This window comes from Ctenopharyngodon idella, chromosome 21 (genome assembly GCF_019924925.1).
Source record: "Ctenopharyngodon idella isolate HZGC_01 chromosome 21, HZGC01, whole genome shotgun sequence".
NCBI lineage: Eukaryota > Metazoa > Chordata > Actinopteri > Cypriniformes > Xenocyprididae > Ctenopharyngodon > Ctenopharyngodon idella.
Genome location: NC_067240.1, coordinates 4511433 through 4536745, shown reverse-complemented (window position 1 = coordinate 4536745; position 25313 = coordinate 4511433). Strand labels below are relative to the sequence as shown.

Sequence of the window (25313 nt, the reverse complement as noted above, 5' to 3'; positions counted from 1 at the left end):
GTTTTTTAAGATTGCTTTTAACCTCTTAAGAACCATAAAGCAATTCAAGAACCTTATACCCCCCAAAAATAGTTCTTTAAAAGGGTTCTTTGCTGAACACTGAAGAACCTCATATGCTGAAGTGCAGTTTTACCAACGATCTGCTGAAGTGAGTTTGCCTCCAAGTCCAGCATGATGGTTCCTTTCTCGATACAGTTTTTCAGTTGGAAGAGCGAGTGAAGGGACAGAGTGGCCACATGGGGTTTACTCCACCGTTCTCCACCCTTCTCCACCTTCTCCTCAAACTTTATCCATCTGAGAAAAACACACAAAACACATATATGTTCAGACAGTAGCTGAATCAAATTTAGAGTGTGACCCTATACAGTGACATTATACCAGGTACTGCACTTATAAAAATACCATGATAATACAATTTTTTGGGACATTTACCACAATAATACCATTTGTTTCAGCATGTATTATGATAATGTGCTTTGTGCAATGAGAATATTACATTTTTTGGACATTTACCATCATAATACTCCCATTTATTGCTGATCATGCACCTTAATCATACTATGGTTTTACCATGGTGCATACATGTATATATGTTTTGGGCATGTTCTATAGTAATAACCATGTTTCTATATTAATTTTGGTCATCTACCATGGTGTATCATTCTTTGAGGTTATACCGTTCAAAAGTTTGGGGTCCGATTTTTTTGTTTTTGAAATTAATACTTTTATTCATCAATGATGCATTAAACTAAGCAAAAGTGAATCAAAAGACATTTATAATATTACAAAAGATTTATATTTCAAATAAATGCTGTTGTTGAACTTTCTATTCATTGAAGAATCTGTATTCATCAAGAAACTGTTTTCAACATTGATAATAATAATAAATGTTTCTTGAGCAGCAAATCAGCATATTAGAATGATTTCTCAAGGATCATGTGACAGCATCACTGTGTTTGCAAGGACATGAAGACCTTATATTTTTGTTCATTTAAGCTTATACCATTTGGCAAAACAGAAAGACAGAGACAGATAGCTGCGTAACTTTGCCTTTCTGCTGACTGACTGAAAGCTATTTGATGTAAAATAAGAATCAAAATGATTCAAAGCTTCTTAAAGCTCTTCTGGCCCTGTTATTAGCTTACCCATGTCTGCTTGAGCGAGTATCTTAGAGAAACGATACCCAACCACACACAGATATCCTTCAGAACTCTGTAATCTTGTGCAGAGGGGCTGTTGAGCTGAGTTTAGCCAAGCGTGGGTATGATATTTGAGACAAAAGTGATACATACTCACTCTCACACACACATACACACACACACACACACACTGCAGCCTGCTGTTACCTGAGACACAGGTGAACCCAGAGACCCATGAGAACTCTGGGAACCCTGTGCTGGGTTTGTGCATCCCAACACACACACGTGCACACACACAAAACACAATGGGCTCTTTGTTAGCAAATGGTTTCATTTCAACATGATCCAGGTAGATTTTAACATGTAAATCTGGAACATGCAAATTCAAAGAAAGAAACGTTATGCAGGAGTCGATTTGAAGCAACATTTGATGAGAAAAACAGAAACCTGCTATTGACTGCTATGTGAGATTAACTATATCCATTCCAAATACATATTCTATTAAAATATGATTTCATGCTGCATTTTAATTTGTTGTATTTGCATGTCCATATAACCCAAATAAATAAATAAATAAATTCTAAAACTTTGCCATGATAAAATATGCACTGGTTTTACTTTCATAAATCACATAATAAATCACATTTATATAAAATAAATCAAAATAAAACTAAATAAATGAAATAATATAAAAAATAAAATAAAATAAAAAAATTAAATTAAATTAAAAAATTAAAATTAAATAATACAAAAAAAAAAACTAAAAATTAAAAAAAAAAATATATAAGAAATAAAATAAAAATAATAAAATAAAAATGATTTATTCATCTTTTATCCCTCCCACCCTATTATTTACCTCGAAATAATAGTGAAATGTCAGTTTGAATGTCATCATTAAAAGAAAGTGACATAAAAAGTTTTCAGAGAAGCAAATTACAAAAGCTTGTTCTACTAACATTTAACATCCACAAGTTATTTTTCATTTTTCCTGTTCAAGTATAAAATATCCAAACCATGTTCCTCCTTGTCATTAAAAAAAAATCACCTTTACAAAATATTAAAAGGCACATGATTTAACTGTTAATTAACAGTTTCAGTAATTAATTACTAGTTTACAAGGCCTGTCTGTGTCTGTGTCTGTGTGTGTGTGTGTGTGTGTGTGTGTGTGTGTGTGTGTGCGTGTGTGTGTGTGTGCTGGTCAGTTGATATGTTCGTGGCAGGAAAAGACCTGGAGATCATCTGTCACTCAATACACACAGGAAATCAAAACTACTCGGACCAGATAAAAGCTGCTTTGTGTTTTTCTGACTTGTCTTTCCTCAGTTTCTTTGTCTCTTGCTTTTGCCCCCAAGATCACTAGTATATCTAGCCAAAATAGTAAAAATGTTGTCATCATTTACTCACTCTCATGCTGTTTATGTGAAAAACAAAACAGTCTGGAACAATAGCGAGCAAATGAGGGCAAGTATATTGTTTGGGGGGAATGTACTATTCCCTTAAGTAACAAAAAAAAAGAAAAGAAAGAATGCACTTCTCCTTAAGTCCAGATCTGTTCCTCAGAAACATTTTGTTCTTGTGTTATTTGTTACTGTTTTCTGCTTAACCCTTATTCTGGAGTCAGAACGCTAATAACATACGTGAGCGGCGCACAGTCAGGAATGTGTGAAATCCTAAGAACAGTCAAGTGGCACACTAAAATCATGAGCACTTGGTAAATGACGTAAGTGTTGAACACTTCTGTTGTTTTAGCAGAGACAAACAAGAGGTCTCCACCTTTCAAGCGCATGTGTCTGACCTACATATCCATCTGAGAAAAAAATAGCGAAATTCGAAAATGATAGTTCATAAAGAAAATGATGGCTTTCCTGTGGCTCAAACAGTAGAGCATGGCGTCATGATCAAATGTATAACTTCAATGCTGCTTTGGAAAAAAGTGTCTGCCTTGAAAACCGCAGACACTGAATAGGCTAGAAAAATATTCCTTCTATAACAATAGAAGAAGAAAGTTTATGTTAATAACCACTATAGCACCCCTTGTGGCCATACTGAGAATACAATGTGACCTGTGAAATCGACATGCATTTTTGTTCAGTCTAATCTTTTATTTAATACATTTCTTATGTGTTTGTAGACTTTACCTGGCTGTCTCCTTCCACTCCATCTCTTGACCGTCGACGGCAAGAAGCTCGTCGAGTTCGGTGAAGAGCTGCGGCGGAGGTGGGCCGCTGTCATCTTCCCCCAAAATAAAGCGAATGCGCTCTGCCGCCGGAGAAACTGACGAGAAAACAGCAACAAACCAGGTGTGAGACAGGCCAGCTTATAACATAAAGACAATACAATCAAACTACAAATCCAATAACAGAAACCAACAATAACACAATAGTACAATAGCGCTCTGTCTGCTTAAGGTGTGACAGCATTAGAAATCACTGGTTGTTTCCTGCATAGGTGTTATGTAACATTAAGATGAATGAGCTTTCTTGTAAATTTGAGTGTGTTACACCCAAAAAGCGGTCAGTACATGAGTCTTTATTTCCTGGAGAAACAGAAATAGATAGTGTTGCGAAAGCAGACCGAGCCAGAACTGACCCCTCTGTGAGATTTCAATCTGAATTTTACAGGGAAGTAGCCTTGAGATGCAAAGCACAAGATAAATGAAAATGCATGAAAAAGCCTATGTCAGCATTTCTCATAATCACAATGTTGTATATTTTGTAAAGTGAAAGTTGCGCCACACCTTTTCTAAACGTGTGCACAATTAAATTACAAAGACTCAATTTTCTGAACAGGCAGGGCCTTTTTTAAAGGTAAAACTAGACAAAACAAGTGGTTTAAGATTCGACTTTTAGGATACTGATGAGATCTGTGTCTATGTCTGGGAAATTAGGTCTAAAAATACAATGATTTCTGGCCTTCCCTGCTAGTTAGCTAGTTGGGGAAATCTCTCGTTTGCATTGCAACAGTGTGACTCGACTGGATCTTTTGATTCAAAGTCTGCATTGGGACATACCAAGCGAATTTGCGTGTGTATCAATGCAGGTCATGCGTGTTTGCAGATGTGCATGCTTCTTTTCAATCCAGCCTCAGGTCAAGGTAAAGACAGGTAGGGACAGGGAGCATAAGAGACTTCTTTCAAAAACAATAAAATAATCATACCGTCCCCAAACTTTTAAACATTAGTGTGTGTGTATACACAAGTACAACTATATACATATCAAATGTCATGCATGACTTATATAGCTAAAGTTATGAATTTCTGAATGTCGCTGTCAAACTCATAATTTCAAATTGCCAACTCTGAATTTTAGGAAAGTTCTGACTTTTTCCACTGTTGTGACATCAAATTAAAGCAACTTCTTAGTATTTTCTTACCACATACCAACACTGCAGTAGATGGATCTATTTTGGCATCTTTCGAACTTCTTTTAACAAGAAATTAATTTTTTTTTTTTAAATGTACAACTAAAAAACATTTAAAGGGGACATATCATGAAAATCTGACTTTTTCCCTGTTTAAGTGCTATAATCGGGTCCCTGGTGCATCTACCAACCCAGAAAACGTGAAAAGGACAACCCAGTAACTTTGTTTTGGCAAGCCTTTCTCTGCAGTGATGCAGGAAGGGGATCTTATTGTAATATTACCGCCCCTTAATCTGCATGTTTCCACCCACATTTTGTTTTCGCAAGCGACAACGGTGTACCAGTTCTAGTAACTGCGTGAGATTGTCCAGCTTTGTTGTTGTTGAGCAACCGAAGCGCGAGCTGTTAAAGCTCCGCCCTCTTTTGCAAAGTTGGCCAGGAGCAGCAGCTCATTGGCATTTAAAGGGACACACACAAAAACGGCGTGTTTTTGCTCACACCCAAATAGGCACCTTTATGACACATATAGAGACATATTTGCTTATTTGATGGTCAGATGTGATGTTCTTTGATGCTCTTTGCATCATCTCAAATAACACTAGAGAATATGATAATCCGATTTTGTTTATGTCAGAGCCGCCATCATTGAAGCGAAAGAGCCATACCCAATACTAAGACGTTCTGAATAATCACTTAATTTGTTATGCTGATAAGCAATTAAAACAACTGTATAAAATTAAAAAAAAATGCAAGATAATGGCACCAGATTTTATACTTGAAACATATCAAAGGCTTTATATAGCACTGCCTTTCTCTCTCTGTGCAGTTTAGCACATTTGGAGCATGCTAAGCTAATCCAAGCTAAACTAGCCAAAGCTGGACAATTGTTTTCATCCCTCAGTGGCCTGAAACAGCCCCTCCGGAGTAAATAAGGCCATGGTGTACATAACAGAGAAGGGTAGAACATCCCTTCGGCCCATGCCTGGCTCCATGCCTCCTAACCTGGGCTAAAAGTTAACACCTCTTACAACAAGTGGCTAAAATTACCCATTATACACTAGCATATACTCAACACTGAAACTGAGTCGCAATCAGCTGACCACTAATACTAAATCCAGCCACAAATCTAGGCCATGAAAAGCTATACAAACTATTTATGTGAGAAATGTGTTTGTTAGTTTAACCCAGTCACTTACTGTAAGTAATGACTGTGTGAAATGTGGGATTTCTGTGCTCTCACACGATCTACAGTCGGAGAGACCGATGGAGAGTGGGTTCACCGAGGATAAACGCAGATAAAGGTGACTATGCACTTGTTTAGCTTGATGCTTTGCCTTTTCAGCCATGTCACTGATTAGGAGAGATTAGCACACAAAGACCTTTAACTGAGGCTGTAAGGACCGCTTTATCTCGTTCTCTCTCTCCATGGCTCTCTGGGTCAGTCATATTTATTTAATTCACTCCCTGATTCTCCAGAACATCAAGGATTGCTTGGTGATAATCTGTAAAATATCTGTGAAGGTTTTCTTCTAAGACATCAAGAATGACTTGTAGAATTTTGTGGTAAGATTAAAAAAATTAGAGAAATTATTATGTAAGATATGTAAGATTTTTTGTATTAAAATATCCAAAAACCACTAGAACAGTGTTAGGCTATATATTTTGTTGACTTGTGTACTTACATTATCCCAAATGTTTCCAAGAATGTTTAAATCCAGAGAAATAAGCTATTTTAACCAGGACACGGACTGTATCAATGCCATTATACCCACGTTGCACTTGCAACAAGTGTCTCAGCAGTCGCAGAGTGAACGCACAGAGTAGCATTATAACAACTTTCAACACACTCAAATGAATCTAATATGATAAACAGCGTTGTTACTTCACATACGCTTGAGCGGAAGAAGCAGAATCGATGACTGCGGGATAATAAATTTCAGCTGCTCTCAAGACGTGTGTTGCGTTCGTCTCTCATTAGCAATCACTCCAGCGGCCTCGTTTCTGCTCACACAACACTCACCCTGCTCTGCTTCATACTACAGTAACATTCATAATCTCATCCAAGAACATGATTTCTGCCCATGAAGATGTGAAGACAAGACCTCCCATGGTTCAGTGAAATCAAGGCGTCATCAAGCTACGCCTTTGTTTTGAATAAGCGACCTCTAGTGGCGAAAATTTACATATTGTGCCTTTAAATCTATCAAAAGTGACAGTGAAGACATTTATAATGTTACAAAACATTTTTATTTAATACAAGCTTTAATAAATTTAATGAATAAATGTAATAAATGGAAACAAATGCTATTTAAATGCTGAAAAAATTGTATTGTAATGTTTCTAAACTTTTGACAGGTATATTAATATAATTACTATGAATTATTATTTTTTAATTACTAATTACTGGGAGGATGTGTGCTTAATTGACATGAAAATAATGTTCCTATAAAATAGCCTTTTTTATTATTATTATTTACAATTTTGTAACATTTTGTAGTGAAATATGACCCAGCCATGTTACACAGGCAGGGAATATGAATGTTTCTCCTGTGGGAAGTTGCAGGTAAGCTCCAGCAGAGGGGAAGATCATCAGTCAATAATAATGACTTCAGTTTGAGTCAGTTCCTCACAAAGAGCTATTGTTTGATTTCAGACTTGAAATGTAGGCTACAAACTACTTTTTTGATACATTTTTATACAATTTTAATGCAATATCCACTTAGATTTCACGGAAAAACAGCAGTTTAGACATTTCTGCCTAACATCCACTGGTAAAACAAATGAAATCCACATGTAAAAGAAAAAAAACCGTCCTACAAACCAAATACCTACAACAAAGTCCCTTTAAGGCAAGTAATTTCACTCGGCGGCCATCTTTGAAACGCCTCTTGGGCAGCTATTTCAGTCATGCAATCATCTCTTTAAATGGGGAAACTTCAAATTCTCCAAAGCTGTCCAACAAGCTTACGATTAAATTTCATATTTGAAATCACAAATAAAATCTGACAACAATTTTGTTTCTAAATGCTTAAATCATGAAAAAAAAACTCCATATTTCGCGTTGCGCTTTCTCCCATTCGTAGTAATATCAGTGCACCGTTTTTGTATATCTAAAAAAACACTGTTTTGATCACATCAATAGCGCAGGCATACAAGAGCAGTTGGGTATTGTTTCTTTATTTGTCACTTACTGAGTGGTTTGAGGATGCTGGAGGAGGGATCATCTGCATTCTCTGTGTCCGATTTGTCGCTCACATTTTCCGTCAAACGTTCCCTCTTCTCTTTGTGATTGGATCGTCGCCTGTGTCGTCGGCGCCGGCGGTAACTCTTAGGCACGTGAACGCCAATGTAGACTGTGTGATGACCTACACACAGGGACAAGGCATGGTAAGATTACAAACAAACACACACATACACATAAATGCAGACACATGCATATCAGAGTGACAGGTTACAAATTAAAGCCTAAAAATAGATACACAGATAACCAGACAGTGTCATTGCTTAAGTAAATACAGCGTTTTTTTGTGTGTGTACATTTGTGTGCAACTGTTGAACTGTCAATGTATAATCGATTTGATAGAAGACTAAATCTCCTGACTTCTATTGCAGACTTTGTGGAATTTTACAATAAGGATTTCAACATGGAAGACTGTGTTAATCGTTTTTACACTATTAAAGGTCACAGACAGTGACTTGCAGCAAAAACACAACCGTAAAACATTAGTTTTTAATGACATTAATTTTTAATTTATTTTGAGCTGAAACTTCACAGACACATTCTGGGGACACCAGAGACTTATATTACATCTTGTAAAAGGGGCATTATAGGTGCCCTTTAAGCTTATATGTGGAGCATGCAATCTAGCGGGAACTGGAAAGTCGTGCACAGTCCTATGTCACCGGACTAATTTGCCTAATCTTCACGGTACTTTAGACTGCAATGGAAATGCAGACAGCAACAGGTCCGGGGGAAAATTGTTCCGGGTAATTTCAGTGGAAACATGGCTAATGTGATGTTCTCATTGGTATCATTAACTAAAACTAAAACTATTACAAATTGTTTTCATTCATTGAAATTAAGCTGAAATAAAATATTAAATGAAAGAAAATGTAAATGAAAAGCTTTAACTTAAAAACTTAACTTGGAAACTAACTGAAAAAAATTAATTTAAGTATTAAAATTCTTAAAAGTAAAATAAACTGAAATAAAAATAAAGGTAAATACAAATATTATTAATATAATTAATATTAAAAAATATTAATATCATTCTTATTAAAGATAAATGAATATTAAAAAAATATTTAAAATATTAAAAACTAATATAAAACTAATAAAAATGACAAATAAAAAAATTACTAAAACTTAAACTAAAAAATAAAAAAATAAAAAGCTAATATTCAAAAAATTAATACTAAAACAACACTGATGTGATGACAGCCAACAGGATCACACTGTGGTTCACTTTCTAACATGTTTGCATGAGTGAAACAGGAAAAATGGCTTGATGACATCAGCTGTGAAAAAAAGTCATTTCAGAGTTAAATTTTTACAGCATTTATTTACTTTGGAAGAGCATGTACTGATGAATCATTCACAATAAGACCAGGAACAAGTGTAAGAAGGTAAATCAATCTCACTGCGTTTCTGTGTTGGCATGCTTTTGTGGGTTTTTTTCTGAAGAAAAAAACTGACCCGTATCTCACACTTGTTAGATTATAGATAAATAGCAACAACTTCCTGCACAGCTGATCTTGCAGGAAACGGCAAAACATCTCCAGGAAGTGGATGTAAAAACAGAAAACACACTAACTTAGATGAACACACTCAAAGAACAATATAAGGACTAATCACCCATCAGTCCAGTCATCCATCAATCATACTTCAGTCATCCTTCACTTCATTCATTTCAGGTTTGACTTTAAACAAATAAGTCCACCAGCCATTATCTGATAGAGCACTGTATGTGTGTGTGTGTGTGTGTGTGTGTGTGTGTGTGACCATCATGTGAAAGTCCAAAGTTCAGGGACGAAGAGAGAGAGAGAAACAAATATGGAAAGAGCATAAGTGTGAAATGCTCATGTTTGCGAATGTGTGTTTGATCTGCTTTTGACGTGGAGATATTTTTAGATGTCTAAACCTCTAATACTTTATACATCTCACAACTGAGAGAGGAATTCACTCCAAGTGAACTGTGCTGAGTCAATTATTCATAAGCTGCAAACATAGACAAAAACTGGAGCTGCAAATTTGAATATGGCCCACACTGTCAGTATTCTATTCATTAAATACATTAAAATTATTCTGTGATGAGCTACATTTACATGGAAAGAGTCAAGACAATAATTAATTTTAGTCCTGGAATAAATGAAAAATGAGTAAATTGACCATACAGGGTGTAATTTTTTAAACATTTTATCAATAAAATATAATATAATATAATATAATATAATATAATATGGGTGTGACGGGTCATTTTTTTGTCCAAAGGCCTTAAACAAAAACAAAGATATGACATCCAAAGTATGTAAGGTAGTACAACTAGATCTCTTTTATTGAATCCAAAAGGTTTTAATTATATTTTGCTACATATAAAGGTATTTTAAATATTTTGAAGTGTCAAAAGGTCATTCTGTTTAACTGTCCAAAGGCCAATACAGCCATTTCATTTGTGATTAAAATATCTTAAAATGTAATAAATGTATATATTTTTTATTCTGGCATGATTTTATAACATCATATATCAAAATAGTGCAAAATGGTATTAAAATTATGTGTTGAATTCGTTGCTTTGTTATGAGAAAGAATGTCCGGAAAAATTAATTTCATTGATGTCATTCGGAGTAACCAATATAAAGGGACCATTTGGGATTGAGTCATGCGGTCAGTATTATGTGACAGGATGTGACATCATTCAGACACCTCCACAGTCGTGAAGCAAAGTAACTAACTCTCTTTTAACAATTTGAAAAATTCATGTTTTCACTTGCTCATACGCATAACATCAGGTCATTCGGTACAACCTGCTATAAAACATGGAAAATGTTGTAATATTTTAAAAACTTGTACTAAATATAAAATGTTTGATTGTCCTTTTACTAGCTAGCTAGATATAAGCCTATTAGCACTGTTCGAAAATATCGTCATTCGGTATAACCAAAAGTGTCATTCGGTAAAACCGAAATTTTGGTCCATCTTGTAAAAAATGACAAAAGCAGTGTTAATTGGTTATAAAAACCACATAATCTCATTGTTAACACTTAATAAAACTTCCAAATTAATTATATCTCCAATTTGTTTTTTTACACTTTTAAAAACCTTATTCTTCAATGACCCATATATGGCAGGTGAATAAAATGAAGGGTTTTGCACTGAAATATAGTGTGCTAAAGTGACGCCCATTTAGTCAATTCCTGTGTGAAAACAGATTCTGTGTGTGTGTGTGGGGGGGATTAAGATAGTAGTAAACATCTTCACGTGTAGTGCTTTGGTTTGTTACATCTGCAGCACTCATAATCCTCTCCTGCCCTTGAACTCAAATTATAACCAGGAATAAAAACAAAACAAAACAGCTGGTCCTCGAAAGAGAGTAAGACAGGAATGAGTGAAAGTGAGCGTGAAACTCAATCCACACTACCTAAGAGTCTTAGGGATCTGCAGTCGTCACTGAGACACAGCAGATCGTGTATCCCACAATATATTTAAGTGCATGAACATGTGTGTGTGTGTGTGTGTGTGTGTGCGCGTTTCGTACCCTCGACCTCCTCGTCACACACGTTTTTGATGTAAGACGCTCCTCTGTCCACTATGGCTTCATCCTCCATTCTAAAAAAGAAAAAAACATAGAGAGAGAGGGAAAGTCAAATACAAAAACTATACCCAGACTTTATTAAGAAAAAGTAAACATGTTTAATCTTGCCTTGCACGCGCACATTTCTCAGAACAGTATTTCTTCTGAAGGAGATCAGTCACTTGTGTTTTAACCTTTCCTTTTTACCTTTACTTGTTTATCAGGCATGTAAACCTGAACCAGTCTGGTCTCGATTCATGTCATCACACGTCTTGCACTGAGGATTGGATGACTTGAGGGTAAACTCTTAAGACTTGAAACAATAAAAAACTACATAAAACTCAAAATAACTTAGCAACACCCTAACAACCACCCACAATATCCCAGTATGGTGATGAAAATTTGCTCACATTTTCTTTAAAAAATCTGTATAAAAAGAGTCACTTTTCAACGGCGACTCCATCATTCATATCACTGTGTATCTCGTGATGAGAAAGCCTTCGCAGCTGAAATTCAGATATGTTAATGGCCGTTTCGTGTCCGACACATGCTGTAAGCGCAGACCAATCACGTCCATCTGACCACCATCTGAACTTTTAAAATACCATGTTAGGGGCATTTGAAAAAAAAAAAAAAAAATTGCTGACTCCAAAACATTTGAATGGTAGCGTATATCATTCACGCTGGACAAGATTTTTACTTCGCAAAAGAACTGGCGAGAACAACTGTGTTTTATCACATATTCTTGCTTCCTTTTCTGTTATTTTAGTTTCTCTCTGACTCTTTTATCCATGTGGTCAGTGGTTCTGGTCTCTGCTCTATCTCTGTCTCTATGCATATATATCTCTTCATTTCTTACACTCTGTTATACAATCATTTCAGTGAAGCATGCATTATCCATCCTCAGTTACGGAGAATTTCACAGTATAGATCTCATTGATCCCTCCTGTCACTCTTTGGTTCATTTCCTGTGGTCTTTAGAATGACGAGCAAAGGCCAGGTGGTCATGCAACCTGGTTAGATGAGCTACGTTATCTTGTGATTAATATACTTTAAACATGAGCCGAATGTACTATAATCTCTCTGTTTATAATAACCCCTCACACACCCCGAGGAGCCAGACTGCCACATGAACATAAACCGCTGGATCAGCATTTGACAATCGGATTTTTGGCAGCGCATCAACTCTCTGCATCTGATTTCAAACTAAATAAAGTTTATTCATCCCTAGTGGAACACAAACGGGAAATAGTATTTGAGATGTATTTAACAGATGGTGATGGTGTTATAAATTGAGCCAATCTCACAAAACCAGCAAAAAACGTTCCTGGTCATATTTCAGCCCAAAAGTAAAAGAAACAATTACGAAACTGTGCATATATACATATAAATAGTGCTTAAAGGGGACCTATTATGCAAAATTCACTTTTCACGCATGGTGTTTGGACATAAATGTGTGTTGGCAGTGTGTACACAACCACCCTATAGTGATAAAAATCCACCCATCCTTTTTTTTAATCCCCATAAATCATAAGCAGTGTCTCACAACGACCTGTTTTCAGCCATGATGCTAATGTTACGTCACATTAGCCACAGGCCCCGCCCACGACCGCTGATTGACAGTCCTGCATCAAATGTCCGCCATTTTCTCCGCGCTCGGGCAGCTGTAGCGACAACAATCTGGTAAGTAATTGAGATGTTTTGTTGTTGGATGTAAGAGTGAACATAACAGTCTTCATTTACTGACATCTGAGCTGCTGAACGCAGTGGATTAGTGTTATTTTTGAAGGGAATTCGCCACAGATCTAACATACACGTACGATTCCTGTAACTTTGCCTGCTATTTACGTTCACAGACATAACTGACTGTGTTTATGTGAACTGTGTGTGTTTTTGACAGAACCTTGTGTGTATTTGACAGTTTAAAGTTTAAACAAAACACAAAATGTGAAAGAGAAGTTACTCACGAGACTTGACGGCTGACAGCCAGCTTCAGATAAGCGCGCTCAGAAAACGATCCATTAGATGTTTAAACTGATATAGCTTTAAAACGCGTGGAAATAATAAACTTTAATGATGAAAGAAAAACTATGCTATCCGTGAGAGTGATCGCGATATAGATGATAATCAAAACCAAGCAGATGTCTTGTTAGTATTTGGCAGAGAATCCGATTGAGGCAGGAACTGTGATCGTAGAGAGGGGGCGGGGCACAGCAGCTCATTTGCATTTAAAGGCACATGCACGAAAACAGCCTGTTCTTGACTGGAGTCAGAAATGTGTATTTACAACATGGATTCATAAATGATCTGTGGGGTATTTTAAGCTGAAACTTCACAGACACATTCTGGGGACACCTGAGACTTAAATTACATCTTAAAAAATGGGCATAATAGTTCCCCTTTAAAAATTAAGCCTATTTTTATATTTTTATCATTTTTTTTGCATTGTAATATAATAATTAAGAATATTTTTTCCTCATAACTGTGATGGAAAAAATAAGAAATGCTTAATTAATATAAGTTAGACACAAATATAATATTTTATATAAATATATATATATATATATATATATATACATATACACACACACACACACACACATACATACATACATACATACATAAATGATTAATAAATTATACATAATAGCGATAAATTTACATAATACTTATTGCATTGCCTTTAATTTATGCTGATACAAATTTTAAAAACTAATTTCTGAAAAAAGAAAAATACAAAACGCAAAGGTAAAATATCTTGATGCATTATGATGATGTGAAATTTGGGTTAAAAAAGAAAAAAAATGTATTCTATATATATGTAATCTAATATATAGATAGATAGATAGATAGATAGATAGATAGATATAGAGCTATATAAAGAATAATTAATATAATATTTATAGTACTGTTTAATGCTGATATAAATCTCTTTTATGCTGATAAAAAATCTTAATGTCATTTTTACATACTATCCTGTAATTTTTATGCAAGGTAATGTACTGTATGAGAATCACATTCAGCATAATGAAAAATGACAAAACACAAAAGCATCTAAAACATATATATATATATATATATATATATATATATATATATATATATATATATATATGTTCTTAACTGTCACAGTAAAAAAAAGTTAATTGTCCCAAAATAGGTCTCATGGTCTTTATAAAAAAATTTGTGAAGAAATATGACAGTACAACTACAAACTACAACAACATAATCTGTTATCTAATAAGAGACTGATCTCGTGTGTGTGTGCGCGCACACACTCAAACACACTGAAACACACTTATTGCGGTTTATGATAAGGAAAATCATGAGACCCAGGTAGAGGAATGTCATTAAGCTAAAGTAAACACAAGCAACAAAGGTGTGTGACTGACTGACGCACACGAGCTCCCAGCAGCCCTCGCACCATGTTTACCAATTCAGAGGTGGGACAAATGACACAATCATACCCCAACAACGCTGGCATTTACACTGATAACGACGAGGAACATTTTCTCCTGCCAATTTCACATATGATCTCAGAAGCTGTTGTGGTTTCACAGAAGTGATCAATTTAACAGGCAACAAGGTGTTGTCCTGACAGCTGCGGTGTCTATAAGACACAAACCCTTCCTGGGGTCAAAGCCAAAAGTCATGTTGAATCTGATGCCTGAAGCGAAGAAGTGGTTTATTAGGTGCTTGAGATAGTCACTGAACATAGTTCTTGAGTCAAACTTGAGTTGACATGTCTATTAAGTTTAGTATTAGTTTAGATACTACACTAAATACACAACAACAACAAGCACAGTTTGGCTCTCGTAGCAAACTCTCATAGCCAAGAAAGCAAAGTAAGAGTGAAAAAACTAAAGAATAGCAACATCATTGTGTAAGTGGGATTTCAACAGAGCTTTTAATAAGACCTTCTGATCTTTAAATCCTTCTCATATGCTCTAATTCCTCAAATGTAACCGCTTCTGTGGGAACAGTAATTTGTTTTGGTTTAATCCGGTTTAAACTACTTGCCACTTTGTTTTTTGTTGTTTACAATTAACTTTATGATCCAAGCAAACAAGTCATTTCAAAACTAACAGGATTGTTTGTTAGATATGCAGCTACACATTAGTCCAGCATTCATATTTAGCTTTTAGCATTTAGCATGAGTCCAGCTGGTTGGTACTACAACAAGCTTCTTCCCAGGTTGGTGACATCACAAACCCCAAAATTTACATAAACCCTGCCCCCGAGAACACATAACAAAGGGGGTGAGGCCATGTTGGGCTACTTTACAGAAGAGGAAGAGTTGTTCTAGTAGAGATGCCGTCATTTTACGCCGGACTGCTTCACAAACGAGGGTCAATTCAATGCTGGATTTGCACAAAAGATTAACATGACGGCACATGCTAGTCGATAAGTTAAATCAACTCCACAGCAACTACATAAATTTATCCACTAACCGTTCAGAAACGTCCAGTTTCATTCTAAAAGTTGTAACTTCTTCCTGAGTCTCTTCATCAGTGTCTGACTCCGGTTTGAACAATGTAAGGCTGAACACTGTTACTGACAATCCTCATTTTGGCTGCGTGAGATTCTCCAGCTTTGTTGTTGTTGAGCAACTGAAGCATGAGCTGATAAAGCTCCGCCCTCTTCTGGAAAGCGGGCAGGGAGCAGCAGCTCATTTGCATTTAAAGGGACACACAAAAACGGTGTGTTTTTGCTCACACTTTAAAGAATACTTCACTTTTAAAGGACACATTAAATTTATCAAAAGTGACAGTAAAGACATTTATTTTACAAAAGACTTTCTTCTTTCAGACGAATACAATCAGAGTTATATTAATAATCACCCTGATGCTCCTAAGCTTTATAATGGCAGTGCACGGAAACCACCTGTTTGAAATTCAAAAAAGTGCATCCATCCATCCATCATAAACATAGTGGAAGCGTTTTAAACTGCGAGTGGCTTTCCACTTTCTTCGTAAGTTGAATATGGAAGGCGGTCTGGCGGAAGCTAGTTATTTTACTTTATAACGTGTTAAATATGGATATTTTTGGTACACAAACGCATCGCTTTGCTTCGGAAGGCCTTAATTAACCCCCCGGAGCCGTGTGGAGTACACGTTTATGATGGATGGATGCACTTTTTGAATTTCAAACAGGTGGTTTCTGTTCACAGCTTAGGAGCATTTCAAGAAGAAAGTCATATACACCTAAGATGGCTTGAGGGTGAGTAAATCATGGGATAATTTTCATTTTAAAGTGAACTAATCCTTTAAATGGTTGAATGGTACTGTATATACACTAATACATTATTTTCTTTAAAATATCTGATTTTTGGTTCCACAGAAGAAAAAAGACATACAGGTTTGGACTGATATGAGCGTGCATAAATGATTTTCATTTTGGGTGAACGATCCCTTTAAGGTGCCATTGAAACGTGAACTCAAACGGTTGAGGAATAATCCTCTGCCATTCCCAGCCAGCAGCCATTGATTGGTCATATAACTTCTTAGCAGTTAGTTAAGCTTAGCTAGTGTGTAAAGCTAGAGTTTAGTGCAGCGTCTGTTTGAGGCATTTGGAGTAGCAGATGGTGCGACAGTCAGGGCCGAATGGTGTAGATTTCTTTAAATCCCGAGCAGCCAGAGCCAGTTAATCATTCCGACTGACAGGACTAACAGCGGAGCAGGAACAGAGAGGAGAAGACAAGAGGAGGAGAAAGACCAAAACAGCGCCTGAGACTCTTGGTGGCCAGAACTGATCTATACAATCAATAATATCATCCTAAATTAATCAAACAAGAGTAAAACATTAAAAAAAAGTTCTGAAAGTAAAAACTTTATTTCTCCATAAATTTTTAACGATAAGTTGTAAACCTTTAAAGACAGCCCTACTGTGAGATACAAGGTTGTTAATCGATAGTATATGCTTCTGTTGAAGCTGTCAGCCCACATTATTTCAGCTTAATTTTAAAATAATGGTGCTTAACAGTAGAATTCCTGGTGAAAAACTACATTACCCATGATTCTGTAGAAAAATTCCACCAATCAGAGAGATGAACAAACAGCAAATTGCTACAACATATCTTGTTAGCTCCGCCCCTTCTCATGGATCACCGCAAATGACGCAATATATAAAATAAACATTTTTAAATGGCTATTTATGTATTTCTCTATCGTTTTTAATTCAATTACGCTGTTTGGGAATGTAGTTTTTCCCCCTCACTAAAGCTGTTAAGTACACAGTCTTGTACCTTTGTCTTTTTGTCCGATTTTCAAATACTTTTTTGTAGTGTTATAATTCACCTCATAGCTGGTTGGTTTGGTTCATGGCTTATAATGCTTTAACGAAGACTTTTTTGAAATCCCTATGGGAGAAATGAATGGAAAAAACACTTCCGGAACCAACGCCTCTGAAAAAGTGGACGGGCACTAATGCACTATTGTAAAGTGTTTCCAGAAAAACAAACTGTAGTTGGTCACTTTACATATCAATAAAATGGTCTCTTCCTGTCTAGATGGGCAGTTTTTGACCAAAACCTCGATGTGACTAGATGACTAGAACTAATAACCATAAACCAGCCTGGACTGACATAGATATTCACCTTCATTGAACACTCATACAGCAGACCAGGCTGTATTGAGAGTCTGTGTCTGTCCTCTCAACATTTTCTCCTGTCATCTACACCTATTTTCCTCATTCCATGTGTAATCTCTCTTCCTGTCAGTCCTATACAGCCATTCTTTCCTTTTTGTACAAGGCTTCCTTTGTTTTCTACAGAACTTTTTCTGTCTTCTGTCTCTACCTCAAATTAAGTTCTCTTCCTAGTATTTTTTCTGTCTCTTTCTGTTCCTCTTTTTAGTCTACATCTCCTGCACACTGACAGACGAGATCAAGATGCAAGGATCCGGAATTAAACCCCTTTCTTTAACAACTTACACAACACAGTAGTCCATACATTACACATAAAGGCTTTAAGTAAAGTGTTAACGAAATTTCTATATGTTTCATATGCATATCAAACATACCAACATTTCTTTAAAATGATATTTAGAAATAAAATTTAGATTTTTAAAAAAAAATCATTTTAAATAAATTTGTTTTATATGTTTATGAAACATACTGACATTTCTTTAAAATGTTTTTGTATACTTTTAAAGAATTCCTGTACATAAACATATAAAAGAAATAGTATAAATAGTAATAGTATATTTGATATACTAATAAAACAATGACATTTAGAAATAAAATTCTGTTTTTTTAATCATTTTAACACAATACATTTTTAAAAACTACATTTTAATTCTAAATGTGGCTAAAATTTATGGCTAAAAGAAATAATCTCTTATATTGTCTGATACACAAGTTGGTTGATTCTACAGTGTAAAATATCACAGACGTGAATCTCTTTCTGTCACAATACAGTGGCATGATGGCAAATTTAATTTAGAAACTAGGTCAAGACTCGTTTAGCATAATGAAATAATGTATGTTAATGTTATGAATGATTACAGTGTTACTGAAGATTATACAGCAATTATTATGCAGAGAATTTGAATCATTTGTATATTAAAGGGTTGGTTCACCCAAAATTGAAAATTCTGTAATTAATTACTCACCCTCATGTCGTTTCACACCCGTAAGACCTTCATTCATCTTCGAAACACAAATTAAGATATTTTTGATGAAATCCGATGGCTCAGTGAGGCCTGCATTGACAGCAAGATAATTAACACTTTCAGATGCCCAAAAAGATAGTAAATACATATTTAAAACAGTTCATGTGACTACAGTGGTTCAACCTTAATGTTACGAAGCGACGAGAATACTTTCTTTGCGCCAAAAAACAAAATAACTTTATTCAACAATATCTAGTGATGGGCGATTTCAAAACTGCTTCATGAAGCTTCGAAGTTTTACGAATCTTTAGTTTCGAATCAGTGGTTCGGAGCGTGTATCAAACTGCCAAAGTCACGTGATTTCAGTAAACGAGGCTTCGTTACGTCATAAGTGTATCGAAATTTCAATGGTTCACCACTGGGGGGGCGTGACTTTGGCAGTTTGATACGCACTCCGAACCACTGATTTCGAAACAAAGGATTCGTGAAGCTTCATGAAACAGTGTTTTGAAATCGCCCATCACTAGATATTGTTGAATAAAATCGTTATTTTGTTTTTTTGCCGCACAAAAAGCAATCTCGTTGCTTCATAACATTAAGGTCAAACCACTGTAGTCACATGAACTGTTTTAAGTATGTCTTTAGCAGCTTTCCGTCCATCTGAAAGTGTTAATTATCTTGCTGTCAATAGAGGCCTCACTGAGCCATCGGATTTTATCAAAAATATCTTAATTTGTGTTCTGAAGATGAACGAAGGTCTTATGGGTGTGGAACAACATGAGGGTGAGTAATTAATGACAGAATTTTCATTTTTGGATGAACTAACCCTTTAAAGGGTCATAAAAGCATGACAATCCCTTATCTAAGAGATAAAAGAAACAATAATATGCTTTTACAATAATTTAGTCATCTTGCACAGAAACTCTGGAATGACTGAAGAATTCCACACACTTCAGCACATATCACTGACATCAATCAGTGAATATTTGTGAGACAAGCCCAAACACACATTGACCACAGCAGTCAAACAAGTCAGTGATATGAACCTCCAAACGCCAAAACACATGTCTGGTAGAGACAGCTGGAGCCCAACAAGCTCCCTAATTTTATGACAACTTTAACTGGCAAAGAGGAGAAACACAAGGCTGATTTAGGACAGGAACTAATCCAACACATCAAGACGAGACAATCAGGGCTTAAACAAAATGACAAGCCATCGATTTAAAGTCAACATGAAACAGCAATCGCAACCTTTTGTACTTCCATAATGCAATGTATTTTCCACATGAAACAGGATATTAAATCCGAAAACAAAAATGAGACTTGATTTTATTAGGAACTGATTGGCTGGTGTAAACTGAGCTCTGCGTCTACCTCCAGAACTTCAAGTTCACATATGAAATCAGTGTTGAGCTCCTGATACATAAATTCTATCTCAGAACACACAGCGTATCACTATAGAAACCCAGCAGGCTCAAGGGCCACTTCTGTCCGTCACTCACAGGCGAGAGATGACCTCACTCTCAAGGAGAAAAAAAGAGATATAAGGAGTCAAGGCGCACATATCTGGGAAGAGACTAAAGGACATTCCATCGTGACTTTGCATTTTCCACGTATGTTCCTTTCATGATACCTGCGCAGGTGACACAAAGAACCAGGAAGATGGTCAGAGTGATGTCTGTGTGCTTTCAGACAGTCAATGGAAGGGAAAGAGCAGTCACATAGATCAACAGGTGACAACCAGCACTTATGCAATGCTCTCATACGCACAGACAGATAAGCCTGTGTGAGTCCAGGTGAGGAATGAGGGAAAATTACACATTTGGGATTTAGATTCTGAAAAACAGATTCAAAATAGCACTAATTTCAAGTATCATGTGTCATCAAGGATTTTCAGAAGTGTTGTTATCGTTAACTAAAACTACAACTAGTAAAAATTGTTTTCGGTAATTAAAAAAAAATAAGCCGAAATAACAAATATAACTATTGCCTTGGCAACTAACTGAAATAAATAAGTTTAAGTACTAAAGTTGGAAATAAAGTTTAATTACAATATAACTCGCAATTCAGACTTTATATCTCGCAATTCACTTTATAACTCACAATTCTGACTTTATAACTCGCAATTCTGACTTTATATCTCGCAATTCTGACTTTATATCTCGCAATTCAGACTTTATAACTCGCAATTCAGACTTTATAACTCGCAATTCTGACTTTATATCTTGCAATTCAGACTTTATATCTCGCAATTCAGACTTTATAACTCGCAATTCTGACTTTATATCTCGCAATTCAGACTTTATAACTCGCAATTCAGACTTTATAACTCGCAATTCTGACTTTATATCTCGCAATTCTGACTTTATATCTCGCAATTCTGACTTTATAACACAATTCTGACTTTATATCACACAATTCTGACTTTATATCTCGCAATTCTGACTTTATATCTCGCAATTCTGACTTTACAACTCGCAATTCTGACTATATCTCACAATTCTGACTTTATAACACAATTCTGACTTATAAACTCACAATTGCGAGTCAAAGTCAGAATTGTGAGATATAAACTCACAATTGCAAGATATAAAGTCAGAATTGTGTTATAAAGTCAGAATTGTGAGATATAAACACAATTATGAGTATAGATCCCTCAATTCTGAGAAAAAAAAGTCATAACTGTGAAATAAAAAGGCGCAATTACCTTTTTTATTTTTTATTCAGTGGCGGAAACAAGCTTCCATACTATAATAGTATACAAATAATACTAAAATGTTTAGACATGGTTATACCATGGTATTCTTCAAAGTAACATTTTTTTTTTTTACATGTACCATAATAATACCATGATTTTATACATATACCATGGTATTCTTTGAGTACCACATCAATACGGTATCACTATGGTATCAATATGGTATCACATTGTATTACTATGGTACTTTAAAACACACCATGGTACTCAATGGAACCTTAAAAAACATGGTACTACTTTGGTGCAAATGGTACTACTAAATGTCTAAAAACATGGTGTTTTTAAGTACTTGTTTGAAAGTTATGTATACATCAAAGTACCATTGTATTACCATTTTTGTGAGTATGATACCATGGATATACTGCATTTAAATACCACACTATATGAAAAAGGTATGCATGCAGTACCATAGTATATACTAAACTACCATCACAGTACCTTTTGTAACTGTCAATTTCCCAGCAATCAGCAATTTAGTACTTCTTAAAGTGTAAAAATCAAAATGTCTTTAGCACTGCATAAGAAACCAGACACCACATGATCTATCCACTCACATCTAGAGAGCCCTATTGGTCAAAAGATCTGATCCCTACAGGCAGCTGGCTCTTTTTTATGACAGCACAAGTTGCACAGAACTAAAAAGAGATCGAATCCCGTTTGCAGCTTGCATTATATCTAGCCACCAGATTCTGGAACGCTAAGCGACGCACACATTGCTCCTGGACGCTAAGGACCTAATTGGTTTTGACAGGAGCTTCTTGGAAAAAGATTACTCTGACCGCTCAAGCCGCGGCTTCAGGGAACCTGTAAAGAGGGCGACTTAAAGCAGCGCGACTTGGCAGTAGAATGAACAGAATGAACTACATCATACATCATGTGTTGCCGGTGGAACCCCCTGTTAATGGCCTCTGGAAACCCCATGAGATATTTCATTCATGAAGGCTCTTCAGTGGTTCTTGGGTTCAGCAAAGTTAAACACTCTTAAAAATAAAGGTTCTTCATTGGCATCTGTGGTTCCTTTAAGAACATTTAACATCCATGGAATCTTTCAATTGCAAAAAAAGGTTCTTTAGATTATTAAAATGTTCTTCACACTATGAAAAAAATGTTCCAAAAACTGTTTGTTAAAAGGTTCATCACTATGAAACCCACTTTTTGAACCTTAAAAAAAAGTTTCTTGATGTTCCATTAGGTTCTTAATAAAGAACCATTCTGCCTATCTAGGGTTCTTGATTTTTTTTGGAGAGCCTTTGTTGGTTCTTCAGATCAGCATATTGATTTCAGGGCTCTAAATTACAAGTACATAGATGTTTTTTTAAAGACTTGAAGAATAAGAAATTATTGTGGAACCTAAAAAGCTTTTCTGATGGAACACACTTTTGGTTGTTGTTGATTAAGAACAATTTTTGGCTCTCTGGTTCTGAAGCACCAGTTCATAGATGGTTTTTAAAGAACTTACGGATAAAAAGTTCACTCTAGAACCTCAAAAGCTTCTCTTACACTCTAAAATAATAAATGGTTCCATTATGGCATTTTCGCACATGCCATAAAGGAACCTTTCAGTGAACAGTTCTAAAAAAGAACCATTTTTTGAAGAATATTCTAAAAATCTAAAGAGCTTTTTTCCACTATAAAGTGCATTGAAAAGGTTCTATGGATGTTAAAGATTCTTCGTGGAACCACTGATGCCAATTTAACACAACAAAACCTTAATTTTAAAAGTTTTCATTTGTGGTTCTTCTTAGAACCCATAGTGAAAGAAACCATGATGCTGTTTGAACATTTCGGATGTTCATGAGCTGTCAAACGTATGCAAATGGCCAGTTTAATGTGTTTAATAGATAATAACCTCCGTCCCTGAAATTTGAAGCCCTAACCGCACAGACTCAGAGCAGATCTGTTGCTCTGTCCTGAAGGATACTGTTACACCTTTACTTTTTGGTGAAGAAGCAGGACAGACCCAGGGTGGGAGGGCTGTTACTCAACCCACTCATGAAAACAGAACTGATCTCGACTGAGCTCTGAGGAAGATTACATGCAAATAAAAGTACTCACTTGTTTTTGTCGCTCATGTTGCCTGTGCCAGAGACCCTCTTTCTTCCCCTTACGCTGAGTTAAAGTGCGTCCGGGCTTCAGAAAGAGTTTCAAAATACGCGCAAGTGCGAATTCGCTCCAAGTTCAGCGTGTCTGGATGCGTAAAAGCAGGAACACATTCAGAGACTCACTTCTGTTTATCTGGAGCCAGAGATACTTCACTGCTGCTTCTACTAACTACAATACATTCAGCCACCCCAGCAGTCATAACGCAACAGGCTCGCGAACTCACTCTGTCCCGTCGGATAACGCTCCACGTTGCGCGTAAACCTGCTCGAGTCGCGTCGCGCTCTTCTCGAGTCTTGTTCCATATTTAAAGATCTCGCCCTCCTCCAGCGTGACGCAGCAGTGGGAGGATGAGACACGAGAGGTCACGCATGTGAGATGCAACAGTGAATACCTGCATCCTCTCAGAAACACTGAACACACGAGTGGACAGTCTGAATTCAGCTGAAAAATACTGAACTTTAGAGATGGGAAACATTTGGGGTTTCTGCGATATATACATTAAATACGCTTCTAGAGTTCGAAAAAAAAAACAAATTTGCTGTGTAACATGACTTTAGCAATTAATATATATATATATATATATTTTTTTTTTTTTATATATTATATATACTTTATATATTTATACATACATATATATACACGGATATATATTTGTATATATATATATATATATATACATACATACATACATACATGCATATATGATAATGATGAACACCTATATATACTTTATTGTATATATAAATATATATGATAATGTGTGTGTGTTCATCATATATATATATATATATATACACACACACACACACATTATCATATATGTATAGGATGTTCATCATTACCATATATATGATGAACTCATATACTCTTTATCGTATGTGTGTGTGTATATATATATATATATATATATGTATGTATCTGTGTGTGTGTATATGATAATGTATATATACATTTTACATCATATATACATGATAAAGTATATGTATATATATGTGTGTGTTCATCATTAACATTATATATATATATATATATATATATACACACACATTATTATATATATATATGTGTGTATGTGTGATATTTTTTATATATATATATATATATATATATACACACACACACAGGTTTAAGGTTGAAAAACTATCACATTTCATTATTTATGTATAATGTGCAAAAAGAATACATTAAAATGATATAGTCAGAATACTACATAATATAATAAAACAGTTAATACTAGTTAACACAAACTGAGGTTTAATATTGGAAATATTCAGTAAATCTTTACTCAGTGTTATGACTCAAGTATGCTAATTAAATGAATACATTTTATTACAATATTATATGATTATTATTACATTATATAACCATATATTAGATACTCTGTCTCCAAAGATGGCTTGAGGAGTCATGTGAAGCGTTATATATATTTTTATATATAGTGTTATAACTACTTTTCCTTGAATGATTACATTTGTATATGAAACACCTTAAAGGTAAGTGTGATTCCTAAACATCTGATACTTGCAGAAATACAAATATTTGGTACTGTAGA

The 25313-nt window shown here is 35.4% G+C and overlaps 2 protein-coding genes across 4 annotated transcripts in view; one reads left to right on the top strand and one right to left on the bottom strand.

The window, feature by feature from the left end:
• The window catches only part of slc4a4b (solute carrier family 4 member 4b), a 55903-nt gene extending 31821 nt beyond the window's left edge, over positions 1 to 24082 (bottom strand). For 2 of the 3 annotated variants that reach the window (XM_051877833.1, XM_051877834.1), the window contains exons 1-5: positions 23714 to 24082; positions 11255 to 11325; positions 7691 to 7864; positions 3278 to 3413; positions 134 to 294 (exon numbers count right to left, since the gene is read on the bottom strand). In XM_051877833.1, coding sequence (XP_051733793.1) covers positions 134 to 294; positions 3278 to 3413; positions 7691 to 7864; positions 11255 to 11325; positions 23714 to 23730 — 559 coding nt within the window. In that variant the 5' untranslated portion in view covers positions 23731 to 24082. The remainder of the gene's footprint in view (positions 1 to 133; positions 295 to 3277; positions 3414 to 7690; positions 7865 to 11254; positions 11326 to 23713) is intronic. The other variant, XM_051877835.1, reaches the window with a different exon arrangement.
• The window catches only part of rpl35 (ribosomal protein L35), a 518047-nt gene that overhangs the window by 417584 nt on the left and 75150 nt on the right, over positions 1 to 25313 (top strand). The gene's annotated exons all lie outside the window — the stretch shown is intronic.